The sequence below is a fragment of the Tachypleus tridentatus genome, chromosome 7, assembly GCF_004210375.1.
Source record: "Tachypleus tridentatus isolate NWPU-2018 chromosome 7, ASM421037v1, whole genome shotgun sequence".
Lineage (NCBI taxonomy): Eukaryota > Metazoa > Arthropoda > Merostomata > Xiphosura > Limulidae > Tachypleus > Tachypleus tridentatus.
The window spans coordinates 63,681,577-63,699,787 of record NC_134831.1 but is presented as its reverse complement, the minus strand read 5'-3'; the positions used below and the strand labels follow the sequence as shown (position 1 = coordinate 63,699,787).

Below are 18,211 nucleotides of genomic sequence, written 5' to 3'. Positions count from 1 at the left end.
GAGAGCATGTTTGGTGCGACAGAAATGTGAACCCGCGACCCTCGGTTTACGAGTCGAACGCCTTAACCACGTGTAATTGTTTTGTTGCTGTACCTGTAGTAGCATTTTAAAAAATGGAACAATTTAATAATTTAAATATTTCCACGAGTACAATCTGAATTTAGTTACTGTGAATTTTAATTTTTTACGTTGTAACCTGTAGACACTGAACGTAATTTTTTATGCGTATTACGTGCTGTGGATGTTCCTCTTTAGTGATGGTACGTGGTTATCTTCCACGTAAAATTATAGCTCAAATGTTTTATTTTTACGATTTGATCCTTGTAGTGACCAAAATGTCCACGTATAATCGGAGTACCTAGTTCTATACTTGAGTAGAGTAATTCGTGTTTTTCGTTACTTGTACACACAGCAAGTGTGAGCAATGTAATTTTCAATTGTGCAAGATACAACCCTACAGTATGTGTATGTCTATACAGGTATGTAATGTCTAAAATGTGCTAGTTCGAAGGTTGAGTGGCTAACAAAACATTAAAACGTATTATAAGGACAAAAAAATCCAGTAACACATAAAAGAGGGAGGTTTGGAGATTGAGAAAAAGTGGAATTTAAACACTTGACTGTGTCAGTCACCCAGCATTCTGAGTGCAAGTACAAATATAACAACTGTATATAGAACCATCTAGAACTATGCGATATTTTATTTTTTGTCTTGGATGCATGTACAAATCGACTGTAAAGTATCTTCTTTAGCGTTACTGGTGTTCATAAACATGAAACCAACAGTTACAACATTACATACACACCATACATCAATAAATAGATTACAATAAAAGTCTTTATGATATGAATTTCAAACTGGCAATACTTATAGAAGTTTATTGATGCGATTTGCAACATCAGTAAAATAGATGATGTAATTAATTAACAATAAGTTGCCAGAATTTACACACAATATATTCTTAGCTGCTGAAAAAACTTCGTAATCCTTATCAATCTTAATAACGTAAGTACATTTTATCTTATTAGTATTTCGATAAAAAATGTACCTTAACTGTGCTCATGGTAACAGATACACACTAAGGACAAACTTGGCAATATGTGTAAAAATATCACCAGACCCAATTATGTGGCTTAAAATTTACGAAATCAAAATAAAAAAAACTGAAGACATTTGAGACCCATAAGAGAAGAAACGAGAGTTAAAATTCGATTTAAATTTAGTGTTATTTGTTTCGAGAACAGGTTTAAGTCCAAAACATAGGACAATTTGGTATGAAGAAGGAAAGTAGAATTCGACACACAAATAAGAAGTTACTAGATTTCTATTTAAGTGTAATCGTACATGTTGGAAACAAAACAGAAAGGATTTTTCTCTCTTTTAAAAAGTCAACTTCCCAATTGTGCAATTGATATTAAAATAAGCAGTATTTAATAATAAAATGTTTAATTAAGCCTGGGTCACTGACGCTTCACAAAATTGTATTATTCAATCTTCGATGAGAATGATCATGTCTTTGAATGGGGCTGCCGTGTACTAGAACATGGCGAAATTTCTACGAAAACTTACTGCTGGGGGTTTTGGAGCCTTTTAAACTAACGCACACACAAGATTTACAAAACTGAAAAAAGCCAAGACATTTCAAAAATTTAAAAGTTTAGTTAATGGACGGCAGCTCTAGCTTAGCAAAATACATTTAACGCTGTATAAATGGCTTTTTTTTCGATAATTTTAAACGAAAAAGATCACCCAAGTGCACAATATCGTACCTAAAATCACCATTGATTGAAGTAGTTTTGTAGTGTAATATTATCATTTTGTTCGCGATAAAAAAGTTATACCTTTTTCTTTTCAGACGTGATAGAAAGAGCCATAGTGTTACAAATACAAATATTTCTGGCATCTTTTTACAGTTTATTTCTATACTTTTCCATTCCTCACTCTTTGGGATGAACCATCGTTGCAATCAATACCAATGGATTGTACAATTAATGCTACGTTTCTCTATTAAATAAAATGCTTATTTGTCCTCTTCCTACTGTTTACCCTTTAAGTTTCTGTGCTAACTATATCTTCTGCCTTTTTTCTTCTTAACGCTTAAAAGCAAAATTCTTCAGAAGTCTTTATCCCAGCCAGTCATTTCTTCTGGAGGATCTTCAAAGTTTTTCGGGTAAGTGTCAAAATTAGAAGTATCTGTTGGCCCTCGAATCTAAACAATAACCCCAGTTTACTAATCTCTCTTGTTATTGATACAAGACAGTTTTAGGTTTTAAACATGGATAGAATTTATGATTATTATGCTCTCAGTTCATTCATTTAGCCTGTGTTATTTGCTGCTTAACTCTAGAAACACGTTTTAATAAATTGATATCTTGAGAAACTAAACTACATATTCAAGTATATTTAACTTCTTTAAAATATTATAACAAATAACATTTAATATCAAAATGTGAAAAGTCACATCCGGGGTTTTTGTGCAATGTCGTTTGAAACTAAAATAGGTTTTTCTCACACTTACCATATTTTTCAAAACTTCTTCAAAAATATAAAGAATGTTTTCAGTGATGTAAATATCATAGCAGAAACCATCAATAATTTTATTCAATTAGAGGCATAAAAACAATCTAAATATTTTATATAAAAACGATAAATTAAAAATATATACCCAGTATTCCAATCGAAAAAAAACACAAACCTTTGGCAGTATCGGTGGCAATAACGTCCTTGCCAAAAGGCCATCCCAATCAAATCCCTGGAACCATCTGTAGGTTGTTATTATTATTTTAATAAATGAAATAAGTACCAAAACTTGGCAAAATAGCTTTCACTTTGTTTTCTATTTCTTTTAATATGGTTAAAATGCCATGTGACTAAGTTTAAAATAATTACCAAAAACCAAACCTTAATTCATAAATAAAAAAAAATATAAGAAAATAGCTCTTAATGACGTCATGACTGTAATTAATAAGAACAAAAGCTTTAAAGTTCTGGAAAAATTGGTTGGGTCTTTTTAATTATAACGGACCTATATTTCTTTTCCTTTTACAATTTTTCATGTTTAAAGCAAAACAAACCCAACAACAAAAGAGAAATGTTGAATTCATAAGCTAGATAAAATTAGTTGCTTAATTTATATAAAATTTAAAATAATTTCAGTGCATGATGTTGTAAATCAACACTGATTTAAAATATTGGTTGTTTTACATTATTCCTACTTACTTTTATTTTCCTTACATGTTGAAGTACTGTAATAAAGTTTACTAAATTACGCTCAATAAATTAATTAATTTAACGACGTTGTCTTAAACTAATCCGAATAAAATGAAATGTGTGTCTTTAAAAGTACTCCAAAAAACAGTTTTCTCTATTTGTGATTTATCTAATTTTTAATGCTACGATTTTTCTAATTATCACGAATGTCTTTTCAAAATTACACATTTCTTCTTTTTTTTTTTCTTTCGGGGTTGAATTGTAAATGAGTCTAAAGTATAAAAGTTAATTTACTTTTGAGTAACGTTGTTATTGCAATTTGTTTATTGATAAACGTAATGCTATACAAAATGATTACGATGGTTGAATAGTAATTTTCGGTATAAAAAAGAGGGTTTGGTGGAAATGGAGAGGTGCGAAACAAATTTGTTTAAGAATAATTTAACTAAATATTAAGAAACAAGTAAAGCAACATTTCAAAGGTAACGCAACTCTTCAGTATCTTTAATACAAGTACCCGTCCCCAGTGATGGGAAGGTTTTAAGTTAATCTATCGGTTTAAATTATTTCATGGTCTGTGAAATGATTAACTTTTGCACTTTAGGTTTCATTCAGAGCCAAAGTTCTTAGCTACTTGTACCGCGAATAGAAACTGTTGAGCATTTTAGTTTTTCTAAACGCCACACAACAAAATACAGTAAATCTACATTTTTATTTTTTAAATTATGTTACATTTTGAAATGTGAATAATAGTGTGTCTGGTCACTGACAGTTTACTGTAGAATAGCCTGTATGAAAAATAAAATTCGGTAGCAACGTTTCTTATGCCTGTTCTCCAGTCATTATCAAAACTGAATGTTGAACTTTATCTGCGTGCGCAACTTTTCAAATGAGAAGCAGACGAACGCTAGGACAGACATCGTGGTTCCGCAGTCAAAGTAAGTGACAGGGAAAATAAATGTATTTTTTATTATTAAGTTACGTTAATACACGTACTTTTAGAAGGCGCTAGGTATGATAAACAGACCTTTTTAGTGCCCTTTATTCTAAGGTACGTCTTGTTTTTTGTGATCGGGTTATTGAAAATATTGAATCGGGATTTATATATATGATTACTTACGTTTTTATTCTTGTATGGCACCAACAAGGTATTTAGCACAAATCGTTAAACCAACATTACAAATCTGTATGCTGTTATAAAATATTAGCTGAATGTTTGGTACGAACATATTTGCAGCAAATCTTGAAATTAAGGGTGCAGTTACAAAATTATTCAAAAACGCCCGTCTAAGATTGACTTAAACTATCAAACATGGCTATTAATAACACATTTATGTGAAATAGTTAGTTATAAAAAGGCATTTAGTGAGCTTACAACTCGGTTCTTACACAAGATTAATGATACATTTGTCAGATAATAAGCATACTGAAGTTAACACACAAATTTGACTTGACTAATGTTGTACGAGTTAAGGGTTAGGATCTCGACCGAGTAGTTTAAGATCTCACGTTTAATATAAGGTATGTTTGATTTTTATAACACACCAAACAACACTGTTAAATATATATCAATTTTAGTGTGGTTTCGAAACTAGAAGGATATTATAGTACCACTCTTTCAGTTGTATCCGTATTTCTAACATCGAGGGAGGGGAAAGTGAACTATTGAAAACATCTACGTTAACGAAACCACACATAAAATAATTCATTACAACATTTATTTTCATAATATTTATTACTTACTTGTGTTTTTTAATATCAGAGATACCACCTTTCTGGTATCCAAGCCGTTCAGTTGGATTCTCCCGACATAGCCGCTTAATAAGGGATTGGGCATTGCGACTGATATTTCTCGGAAAATCGATCATATCGATACCCTTTAGAATAATATTGTATGTTTTCATTGGGTCTGATGCAGTAAATGGTGGCCTGTAGAATAAATTGATAGTATTGTTATAATTGTAGTTTAGTCAGTTTCAATAAAATGGAGGTAAACTTGAAAAACGTCGGTAAGGCACAAAAAAAATGCTAATTCTTGAATTTCGCGTAAAGCTACTCGAGTGCTATCTGCGCTAGCTGTCCCTAGTTTAGCAGTGTAAGACTAGAGGAAGGCAGCTAGTCATCACCACCCACCGCCAACTCTTGGGCTACTCTTTTACCAACGAATAGTGGGATTGACTGTCACATTATAACGCCCCCACGGCTGACAGGGCGAGCATGTTTGGTGCAACCGGGATTCGAACCCGCGACTCTCTGATTACGAGTCGAACGCCTTAACACACTTGGCCATGCCGGGCCCGGCACGAAAAAAAAGACAACAGAACTGGCTTATTGAACACATACTTAATTGGTGACAGCACATTTCATAAAATTAAAATGATACTATACTTCAAGTATATTTCAATAGCGCTTAAAACTTCAGATTTTCCTTTATTTATCAATATCTTTTTTTTTTCAGAGGTTAAACTTATTTTTGAAGTTACATAAAAGATCACAGTGAAATAATGAAGATTTTCACCGGTAATTTGTATCTGTACTGAAGTTAAGATGTTTTGTAACAAACTTTATTGCAGTCAGATGGAGATAAATGACAATTCTAAACCGATCAATTTTCACAAAGTTCTTCAAATATAAATTTTAATCGTACTCTCTAGATACAAGTCACGTATAATACGAGAAGTTATAGATTTTCCATAATAAACATGATCACTGTTCCTATACCTCTGGCCCGGCATGGCCTAGCGCGTAAGGCGTGCGACTCGTAATCCGCGGGTTCGCGCCCGCGTCGCGCTAAACATGCTCGCCCTCCCAGCCGTGGGGGTGTATAATGTGACGGTCAATCCCACTATTCGTTGGTAAAGAGTAGCCCAAGAGTTGGCGGTGGGTGGTGTGATGACTAGCTGCCTTCCCTCTAGTCTTACACTGCTAAATTAGGGACGGCTAGCACAGATAGCCCTCGAGCAGCTTTGTGCGAAATTTCCAAACAAACAAACCTATACCTCTATCGCCTGAATTACGTACTTTTTAAATTTACTACAACTACATTCTTGTGATGATAAAATATTCAATAAATGTAACACTCACATTCCTGTGAAGAGTTCGTACATCAAAATTCCAATTGACCAATAGTCGACAGCTTTGTCATGACCTTTGTTTAGTATAATTTCTGGAGCTACGTATTCTGGAGTTCCACAAAAAGTCCACGTTTTTTGTCCATTGTTTAATAGTTTCGAAAAACCAAAGTCAACCTATAAACGTGATTTTTAAGAGGTTAATAAATATTTTATTTTCATTGAAGAAAAACAACAACATTTATTTAGTTATCAGAAAAACAACAACTTCTAGCATCATTCATTGACTTTTTATATATTAGGATATTTAGAATATCTACTATTAACGACTCTTGTCACTAAAATTTGCTCTTAGTACTTTTATCAACAATATAAAGATAACTTTTATCTTTTTTATTGCGATCTACTTGCAGAGAATTATTTTTGATAACTTTAGTAAAATCCTCTCTGTATATTTTTTATGATAACTCACATTGTAACACAATTTATATTTTTGGAATATGTTAATAATAACTTACGTTACAACATAATATCTGGTATCTGTTGTTCTAATACTTAAATAGTGATTCTTGTTACAGAGAACTTATTTATTGGACATACTGATGGAGACTCATTATATATATTCAAGAACACAAGTGAACTTAAAAGTACGAATGAAATTATTTTTATTATGTGCACACATATTAGTGTACATAACAATTATACAAACTCTGAAAGACTCAAACCTTTAACATAAATTACAAATTCAAATTGTTATGATATTACAACTAGTAAAATAAGATTAGGTAGAGGCATATAAACTGTAATAGTTATCAAAATGTACAAAGTTTTATCAAAGTTAGTTAAAACTGTTTAGTTTCAGACACAATTCGTAATAAAATCTAATCACAGTATAAGAAACTTGTAACACCTAGATTGTATTAACCCTGTAGTTGAGTGGCTTACTCTGAACTGAGTAATCCATGTATTATATTGTCTTTTAACATATGCTACTGAGACTACAGACGATTATTTCTTGTTAAACTAGGACTTCTACCATATGTTACAGAGGATATTAATTATGGCGTTTTCATAGAATATGAGTTTTAGCATATACTACTAAAACTATAAACAGTTATTTTGTTAGAATAGGACTTCTAGCTTATGTTATAGAGAATATTAATTATGACGTTTCACAGAATATGATTTCTGGCATATACTACTGAGACAACTGATGATGATTTATCATATAACAGAACCGTGAGCATATTTCATTGATACTACTAATGGTGATTTGCAATATAGCAAGATTTCTAGTGTATATCACTGATACTGAAAATGCTATTTCATGGTGTAGCAGAATTTGTAGTAACTTTTACTGAGACAACTGATGATGATTTATCGTATATCAGGATTTTTTATACACTAGCGTATAGCCCGTCAAATGTGACGAGACAAAACTACCACTAACACCCCATGGTATATATATATAACCTAACCTCACATTTTATACCTAACTGAAATAGTTCTCTCCCAGTAGCACAGTGGTATGTCTGCGGACTTGTACTACTAGAAACCGGGCTTTGATACCCTTGGTGGGCAGAGCATAGATAGCCCTTTGTGCAAACAATAATTGAAGTAAATAAACTTTGAAAAATCAAGCGTGACTAACAAAGAGACAGAAACAAATGCAGTCAAGACAGTCAAACGTCGGTAAGTTTCTTTGTGAGCCAATCAAAATTAAGATAATTCATTCGTGTCGTATTCATAGAATACGGGCTATCAGTTAGATCACCAACTTCTGGTATATGGGAAAGGCAGCGCATTTCGGCAACATAATGGCTTTCATGTAATGTTGCTTAGCAACAAAAGTATAATTTGTTTGTTTTGAATTTCGCGCAAAGCTACACGAGGGCTATTTGCGCTAGCCGTCCCTAATTCATCAGTGTAAGACTAAAGAAAAGGCAGCTAGTCATTAACATCCACCGCCAACTTTTGGGCTACACTTTTACCATCGAATAGTGGGAGTGACCGTAACTTTATAACGCCCCACGGCTGATAGGGCGAGCATATTTGATATTACAGAAATTCGAGCCCGCGACCCTCAAATTACGAGTCGAGCGCCCCAAACCACTTGGCCATATTGGGCCCAACAAAAGTATAGCCTAATATTCTTGTTAGTCTATGTACCGAAAGTACAAAATGAAGTGCACAGGTAGCGAAAGAAAAGTGTTTATTGATTTCTTAATTAAAATCTTTCTTGATTAAAGAGGTTTGTTTTTTATTTAAAACATTATGATATAATAGAAAATAGACTAATTCGGAAGTGATTTAAGTTTAAAATTGAATCGATATTTTTGCGGTCACGATAAATCTTATGCACTCGGCTTTAGGCTAGGTGATCTCACACCACGTCTTTACTTGACGCTTATTATACCAATACTTACTACACTTATAATGTTTCACAGCATTCCCCACCCCACCCCCACTCACGACTCCTTTGCGGCTCTGTTTCTAAAATCGTAATAGACAAAGAGTAATCGAACTAATCTGGATAAATATATTTTGGCTTTTATGACTCCTCCTATTTGGAGAAAACAAACGTGACGGCTGATGATAATTTATGTTAAATCATGGCGTCTAGCATATTTTAATGCGACTTATAAATTTAGATTATAGTTGACGACGTGTGGTATAACAGAATTACTTCAATTCAATTATTATTTATAAAATAGAATCTTTAGCGTCTACCTTTGGGATCACCTGATTGCCATACACGATACAGCGAGTCCATACGCTTACATCTAATACCTATTGGTGATTATTTATAACATATTCAATTTTTAAACGTGGATGGGTTTTATAAAAAATATATTCTCAGTGCAGTAGTTTAATCTGTAAGCATTACTCGCGTGTTTAACTCTAGAGATACATTACAATAAAGGTTTTATAATACAATAAAAATGTTTTACACTTTATAAAATGATGCACACAAGTTAATTGAAATGTAGTCTAACAACAAATTCAACAGAACAATTATTAACTTGTACAGATGTTCAGAGAAAATGGCCGGAAGAATACCATTAACTTATGCTTCAGTTGATTATATCACAGAATAAAATTTAAATATAGAAAAGTAAAAAAAACCAAAACCTTATTTGTGACATGCCGCTTGAGTTACTTGAGTTTATTAAAAATTATGGCCAACTTACGTTCCAATTTAATTAACTAAACTCAGATATATAGAACTGCTTTTAGATTTGAAATATGTATTAAACACGTACAAAAAACGTGCTTTTAAGTACTAGTTTTACACAATAATTTTGGAAATCCATAAAGCGAATAAGATCAAAAGTTCACCTGCTTACAAGTTTCGCATAGCCGTGGGAGTCCAGAAGCAGGTTTTCTGGTTTTAGGTCTCTGTAGAGAATGTGTTTACTATGGAGGTATTTCACTGCCTCGACCACACAAGCGGTGTAAAACCTGGTCGTAGCGTCGTCGAAAGTTCCTCTAAGAGAAAACATTGGTAAATTATTACACCTCGTAGGGATTTCAAACTTACACTATCATATTTTCAGACATGAAAGCTGAAAAACTGATCACCCTCAGTACAAGTCAGGTACATGTGAACTCGAATATATTTCATGTTTTATTTTCCGGGATAAAAATCATATTTTAAAAATATTTTGGATATTTACGTCAGTTTCATTAGACCTCAATATATGTTTCAGTAAACCATGACATTTCGTGTTTTTCGAATACCTAAACCTTCAACTATCAACTTGATTTTATTCATATATCAAATAAAAGAGTGATGTCATCTTTCTTTTCTGGTGAATATTCTGATCAGAGTTACCTGTGGTTGTGGTGATTTTTAGGTTTGCTTTATAAATTCTCAGAACCCACAGGTGAAAGCAAAAGAAAATACGTTATAAGTCACTCCCCACACGAATCTACCATATCCAGTACCGATGACATCTTTCGCCCGACATCAAGTTCTCATTAGGCCGGTTGAAACACAAAAGACATAGTAATAGTCTGGACGATATATATATATATATATATATATATATATTGTAATGGATTTACTGTCATACATTTATTTTAATATCTGCGTTTTTTTCAGTTTGACGTATGTGACGTATATTGTTGGATGTGCATTGTGCAAGTCCCGCCTCTTCTCTAAATTTGTAGAAAATTATTGAGAGTTAGAAAAAACAATGCATGGTTTACGAAAGTACTGGTGTATTTCGAATATTGTTGAACTTTCTAGAATCTCGCTTAATGAGTAAAGAATCACACATCGCAAGAGGCTGAGAGATAGTAATAGAATATTGTTTGGTCGTTACAATCAGTATACAATCGGAAGTATAATTGCGATTAACACTTATTAATTGGAAAATTGCAGAAATTTGACCAGGAACGTTTGCAGATTTCGAACATCGTAAACTTCAGTGAATTAACTATGTACGTTAGTATTTCTACTAGGACATCAGGTATTGTCGTCAGATACGTTAGGATTTCTACGAGGACATCAGATACTGTAGTCAGAAAAACTCACGTATGAATAATAAAGTTAGTTAGTATTCCCGCGACGTGTATTTGTGTATCAACATAAAAGTAATTTGCGCCTCGTGGCCACGTAGAAGATTCAGTGCATGTTCGTAAATTTGTAACACTTTTGTACATAAATCATTATTTGTAATAACCGTTATTATAAACTGTTTTGTTATTTGTATATTAAAATATATTTGTGTTAATAAAGAAAATCGTCTGTATATATCTTGTTCGGAAATATCATAAACTTAATACATATTAACATTTAATTAACGTCTTAATAAAAATCAAAATTTACGCCTATTTGAAATCCAAAGTCGTAGAATACGTAACAAAATAATTAGGAGACTCGTCTGAAATAATTATAATGAGTAACAATATTTTCATAACATCAATTTTTATGAACAACGATTGTTGTGGTGAGAACCAGATTAGATCTTCTGTATGACTTCACTCTTTCGAAATAATTTATCAATATTTTTTTGTTAATTAAAGAAATAAAGCATTTTTTCACGCTATCTCTGCAAGTCTTTATCTTCAGGGGTGGTTTGATTTACGTGATATCGTACACAACCAAGGATCTTAATGAGAACTATTTTAGAATTCAGACTGACAAAATTAAAACAGAAAACGCCGTTACACCTCCCTCCGAAATTACATGATGATGTTATATTTATGTTTTAAACTGTTTGGTTAAGTTATTCTAGGCGTACATTTCATTTTATTTTGGAATTGGTTATTTCAATCTTTTCTTTTAAGCACACGTTGTACAATCTGACTGCGATGAGATTTGGAGACCTAGGAATGGTCAAGAAGAAGTATACAAAATATTATAGTAGTCATATTCAACATTAATTCAAGTGTTGTACTGCTGAGGTTCCCCGCTGGGACAGCGGTAAGTCTTCGGATTTACAACGCTAAAATCAGGGGTTTGATTACTCGGTGGTCACAGCAGATAATCCGTTGGGGCTTTGCTATAAAAAACTGCTGAAAAGTATAAAACTTTCTTTAATGTCGTTGTTTTGAATTAAGCACAAAGCTACACAATGGGCTATTTGTGCTCTGCCCACCACGCGTATCGAAACCCGGTTTATAGGGTTGTAAGTCCGCAGACATACCGCTGAGCCACTGAAGGGGGGCTCTTTCTTTTATATTTTCTCTCTTACATTTCGAACTTAATCCCATCGAATTATATTTTAGTTGGTATATTTTTACACACATTTTTTTTTCTCCCCAAACGCAGGAAACAAGCATGTTTGGTAGATGGGGATTCAAACTTGCGACTTCGGCTTGTGAACTGAGCTTCTCACCCGTTAGGTTTGTTTGTTTTGAATTTTGCGAAACGCTACACGAGGGCTATCTGCGCTAGCCGTTCCTAATTTTGCAATGTAAGACTAGAGGTAAGGAAGCTGCTCATCACCACCCACCGCCAATTCTTGGACTACTCTTTTACAAACGAATAGTGTCACACTGTAACGCCCCTTTGGCTGCAAGGGCGAGCGTCTTTGGTGTGACGGGGATTCGAACTCGCGACCCTCAGATTACGAGCCGAGTGTCTTATCTACCGGGCCTTACCCGCTAGGTCATGCCATATCCTACATTTTTTCGCAGATGTAAAAGCATGCCCTGTTATGTAAACATTTACAGTGATCTGAAACTCATTGGTTACCGTTCAGTTTTAGCAGTCAAACTACCGAATCTCGCTAGAGAGACGACAGTAACATTTGTTACCCAACATATATTTATTGTTGAAAAAGAAAAGTACAATAGAAAAGGGATTCTCATGAACCATAAAAGGAGGGATAGGGTGTTTAGAGGTGGTGTCAAGTGATATTTAGACGGTTTGTTGTTTTTTTGTAGTTGAGCACAAAGCTATCAATGGGCTATATGTGCTCTGCCCATTGCGGGTATTGAAACCCGATTCCTAACGTTTTAAGTCCGCAGACATACCACTGTACCAAATGGGAATATTAGTTAGATATGACATAAAACTTACTTTTTTTGTTCGGATTAAATATATTTGTTGTTGTTGTTACGAAGAGAGAACAAATCTCAAAAAGAGATTAATTAATGAAACCTGTACTTCAACAACATAAACACAAATTCGTCCAACCATGCGGTCTAGATGAAATTATAGTCCTTCAACATTTATTTGTTTTTGTGAAGAAATCTTGTTATCTGATTGGTTTATTGATGATAATTTTTTTCTCGTGCTTCACAAGCTTCGCTTTAATCAGTTTGTTTGTTTGTTTTTGAATTTCGCACAAAGCTACTCGAGGGCTATCTGTGCTAGCCGTCCCTAATTTAGCAGTGTAAGACTAGAGGGAAGGCAGCTAGTCATCACCACCCACCGCCAACTCTTGGGCTACTCTTTTACCAACGAATAGTGGGATTGACCGTCACATTATAACGCCCCCACGGCTGAAAGGGCGAGCATGTTTGGCGCGATGGGGATGCGAACCGCGACCCTCAGATTACGAGTCGCACGCCTTAACACGCTTGGCTTTAATCAGAACATCCTCTTTGTAAGCACGTTGTATAGAACCGTTTGAAAGTTTTAAATAATTGATAAATAAGCAAACATTAATTAAATTATTTCTTTGAATTTATATTCTACAAGCTATACGCAAAGTAACTCTGTATCTCAGAACGGCTGGTATGGGTATTAACAAAGGTTAACCTGAAGGACAAACTGACTTTTCTCTTTCCTCCGTGGTACAGCGATATGTCTACGGACTTACAAAGCTAAAACCCGTGGTGGACAGAGCACAGACAGCCCATTGTGTTGCTTTGTGCAACACGACAACTTTATTGTGTTTTCATCACAATTTAACGTGATTCACGACGTTAGTTTATTGTACGGCTCAATAAAATCTCATATTTTTCGTAAATCAACCTATTCTTGTTTTAACTTATAACTCCTAGTTTAAAAACACATAAAACATGGCGGCTCCTTCTTTTTTTGGCCCGGCATGGCCTAGCGCGTAAGGCGTGCGACTCGTAATCCGAGGGTCGCGGGTTCGCGCCCGCGTCGCGCTAAACATGCTCGCCCTCCCAGCCGTGGGGGTGTATAATGTGACGGTCAATCCCACTATTCGTTGGTAAAGAGTAGCCCAAGAGTTGGCGGTGGGTGGTGATGACTAGCTGCCTTCCCTCTAGTCTTACACTGCTAAATTAGGGACGGCTAGCACAGATAGCCCTCGAGTAGCTTTGTGCGAAATTCCCAAAACAAAAACCAAAAACCTTCTTTTTTTAAATAAATTGTTTATTGGTCGTTGTTTATTTTTTTTTAAACTACCATAAAAAGAAGTAACGAAAAAAGTGAGATAAAAACTGTTGGTTTTCGTTTTACAGTTTTATTTGTTATGTTTGAAAAGTTTAATCGTAATGAACTCCTGAATTACAAAAGATAAAAATGTAATATATTATTACCTGTCTCGAAGTATAGTCCAGACTTCGCCTCCTAAACATGCTTCCATCATCATGTATACGTATTTTTTATCTTTAAAAGTCGTGTATAACCTAAAAAATTACGTGTAAAAGAGAGTGCGTGTAAAACGACGCTATTTCAAACAAGATTCTTTCATGCTAATATTAACCAACATATGTATTTTGTTGTTTCATAAACATTATCTTGTTGCACATTCCCAGAATTATAAAGTTGCACTAAATCTTCTATTCAGATAAAGTTAATGACATGTTCATTAAGTTCCAGAATATTTTCTGATTCTTACATAGCCTTATAAAGGAATATTTATCCAACAAAATTAGAATGTATTAGCAAATATTAAACGTAGTAATTAATACACGTCACTTGTATATCATCGATATATCGATTATAATTATCGATTTCAAAAGGTACCTGTTAAAACATCTAATTTAGATTGTATTTGCTTTACATCAAATAAAAAAACGCTTTAAATAAAAATATATTACAGAATATTCAAAGACAATTCATTTGTAACAAACATCTTGTTGAATACCTGCAAATAAATGGATGTCGACATCCCATCATGATTGACTTTTCACTGATAATGTGTTCCTGCTGTTGAGTTTCGACGATGTGGGACTTTTTTAGGCACTTGAGAGCAAAGGTCATACTCTTGTCCAGCGTGTATTGCACCTACCAGATGAAAAGGTCGTGGTGATGCTAAATATGATTGTGAATGGACGTCACAAATGAGATACATAGGTGAGTTGTTAGAGTCTTTTCGTTAGTCATTATCGTCAACAGATGGCACTGATTGCATAAATAGTTTCAACCCTCAATTTTTTCAATAATTTTCAATACTGGTGTTTTCTAAGTACTGTATCACAGGGAGTCATTTTATGTTTGCTCCTGTTATAATAGACAGGTTAAGGGCTAATTAAAGAGAAAATTGTGGAATCACTCATTTTATATGTAAGATACACGGGACATTTCAACAGTAATTAATGCAATTAAGGGCAATATTGATAGTTATTGTTTTGAATTAAGCACAAAGCTACTCAATTGGGCTATCTGTGCTCTGCCCACCACGGGTATCGAAACGTAGTTTATAGCGTTGTAAGTCCGCAGACATACCGCTAAGCCACTGGGGGGTCAATATTGATTGTATTTCTGCTTAATGTCCCCCGCTGGTTGAGCGGTAAATCTACGGATTTACAACGCTTAAATCAGGGGTTCGATTCCCCTCGGTCGACTCAGCAGATAGCCCGATGTGGCTTTGCTACGAGTACACACACACACGTTTCTGCTTAATTTTCTTTTGTGTGATGCATATACTATCGGGATCCTTGTAATCAACAAATTTATGGGTCCATAAGGAAATTGTCGCATTAATAATTTAGAAATATAATTTAAAAAACCCGATGGCGCTTTCATTCACCAGTAATTCTGACAGTTAAGGCTTCAACAAACAAATATTTTAAAAATAATTAAAATGCCGTCGCTTGACATCGGTTTCAGATTAAAAAGCATACGATGCTTTAAATGTTATAATCTTTTAAATAATCTGTTAGAGACAAACAATTGGGATACGTCTAGTACACATCTCACAAAACACTATTTATTTGTTTGAAATTAAGCACAAAGCTACACAATAAGCTACCTGTACTCTGCCCAACACAGGTATTGGTTCCTAGTTTTCTAAGTCCACAGACATATCACTTTACCATTGGGGGGGCTAAAGACATTGAAGAGTTAATAAACAAAACTTCCAGATCATCTTGGCTGGCATTTAAAGAAAAACAACAATATATACACAGTAACCTTCGAATTAATATTGTTCACGTAAATCATGTTCACGCGCGCGCACACATTTACTGAAGAAATTTTGCTTTTCATCTATCCCCTGGCAGAGCAGCGGTAAATTTACGGATTTACAATGTTAAAATCCAGTGTTCGATGCTTCGCGGTGGACACATCACGTAGCCTAACGTGTCTTTGCCCTAAAATAAATCAACTTGTTTTGTTTTTTTAAATTTCGCGCAAAGCTACTCAAGAGCTATCTGCGCTAGTCGTCCCTAATTTAGCAGTGGAAGACTAGAGGAAAGGCAGCTAGTCATCACCACCCACCGCCAACTCTTGGGCTACTCTTTTACCAACGAATAGTGGGATTGACCATGACATTATAGCGTCCACACGGTTGAAAGGGCGAGCATGTTTGGTGCGACCGGGAGTCGAACGCCGTAACACGCTTGGCCATGCTGGACCCAATAAGTCAGCAGCAGACAATCTTCTCACCATGGAGTAATTTCCTGTCAGACAATACAGAACTGACACATAACAAAATGTTTTCTATATACAATTGAACGTGAGTTTTTAAGCTATTGAAATTAATGTGAAAAAATTACCAAAAACTTATGTTATCATACGGATTCGTAATTTTGTTGATAACGAAGTTCAGTCTTGAACTGTGCCCCTAACTCTAGAGTTAATCAATAAGCTTTGCTATAAAACTACGAACATTTAAAAACTTTCTTTTCAAAGATATGCACGTAAAAGAAGTGGAAGACAAGTTGGTTGCCAGTTGGTCTATCGAATGACCAACCATTGACAGCCTGTAAAAGAAACTAGCAGTTAACAGTTTGCCATTCGATGCCCATCTGTCAATTTACCAGTTTGCTTAAATAAATACAATAACAGAAAGAATAAGCTTTAATTTACAGTTTTTATTGGTAAAGACTAGAGGATATAAAGATGGAATAAAAAATCTGCATTCGTTACAGATTATCAGAAGTTAGTTCGTTTGCTGTTAAGCACAAAGCGACACAATGTACTACCTGTGCTCTGCCCACCTAAATTGGACTAAAACAAATATTTGTATCTAAATATTTAAAAAAATTAACACACACATCTATATATGTCTAAATTAAACCTTTTGTTTTTCAATTAAACACATACTCAGTATATTCTTTCACACTTACCAACTCAACCCTTCCAAATCCTCCAATTCCTAATGTAGCTATGACGTCAAGGTCATCCAGTCGTATTTCGGTATATTCCGATATTTGTTCAGTGGGGATTGACGTCACACTGCTAGGCCTACGAATACAGTTACACAATTATTTATTGGAATAATATATTTTCAAGAGATATTTGAGTGGCCAAATATTTAAAAACGCTTGTTCAAAATTTTAAGTTTAAAAACATTGTTCTATTTTAGTCACTGATTCAGACAGAATTTAAAGATATATAATAAACAACAATGTAACGGTTATAGCAGAAAACATTTCTTTAATCTAACGTTTTTGAATTTGTAAATTGAATCATGAAAGAACAGTATTGAAAACAAAATTAAAAATGTGATATAAAGTACATGAATAGTAATTTATATATAAATATCAGTGAAAGTGAGAACAAAAAATTAGGCCTACAACTACTAACACTTATGACTGGGTAGAACAGAGAAATGTTAAATGAAAATAAAGCTAACTAGAAAAATTGCTTGTTTTTGAATTTCGCGCAAAGCTACATGAGCATTATCTGCACCAGCCGTCCCTAATTTATCAGTTAAAGACTAGAAGGAATGCAGCTAGTCACTAATATCCTCCATCAATTCTTGGGCTACTCTTTTACCAACGGAGAGTGGGTTTGATTGTAACATTATATCACCCACACAGTTAAAAGAGTAAGCATATTTGGTGGAACGAGAGATTCGAACTCGCAACTTGCGAGTGGGAAGCTTTAACCATCTGAAAATGCTGCTGGTCCGAGACAAAGGGGAAACTGTACAAGGGCCCTGGCCAATGTTTTTGGTTTTTCTTTGTATGTAGTCGCTTGATACATTAAGAATAATCGAAACAATAATTTGAATAATGATTAATATATGTTGTAACTTTATAGATTTAACAGATATTTATTGTTACTTTTTAACTTTTTAGGCTCATACAATGAGCTAGAAACAGATCC

The 18,211-nt window shown here is 34.1% G+C and overlaps 1 protein-coding gene across 1 annotated transcript in view; it reads right to left on the bottom strand.

The window, feature by feature from the left end:
* Positions 1 to 673: 673 nt before the first annotated feature.
* Positions 674 to 18,211, bottom strand: part of LOC143255829 (cGMP-dependent protein kinase 1-like) — a 112,189-nt gene continuing 94,651 nt past the window's right edge. The window contains exons 11-18 of the mRNA XM_076512130.1: positions 17,227 to 17,344; positions 14,802 to 14,941; positions 14,251 to 14,340; positions 9,630 to 9,771; positions 6,296 to 6,459; positions 4,955 to 5,140; positions 2,697 to 2,763; positions 674 to 2,210 (exon numbers count right to left, since the gene is read on the bottom strand). Of these exons, the coding sequence (XP_076368245.1) occupies positions 2,115 to 2,210; positions 2,697 to 2,763; positions 4,955 to 5,140; positions 6,296 to 6,459; positions 9,630 to 9,771; positions 14,251 to 14,340; positions 14,802 to 14,941; positions 17,227 to 17,344 (1,003 nt within the window). The 3' untranslated portion in view covers positions 674 to 2,114. The remainder of the gene's footprint in view (positions 2,211 to 2,696; positions 2,764 to 4,954; positions 5,141 to 6,295; positions 6,460 to 9,629; positions 9,772 to 14,250; positions 14,341 to 14,801; positions 14,942 to 17,226; positions 17,345 to 18,211) is intronic.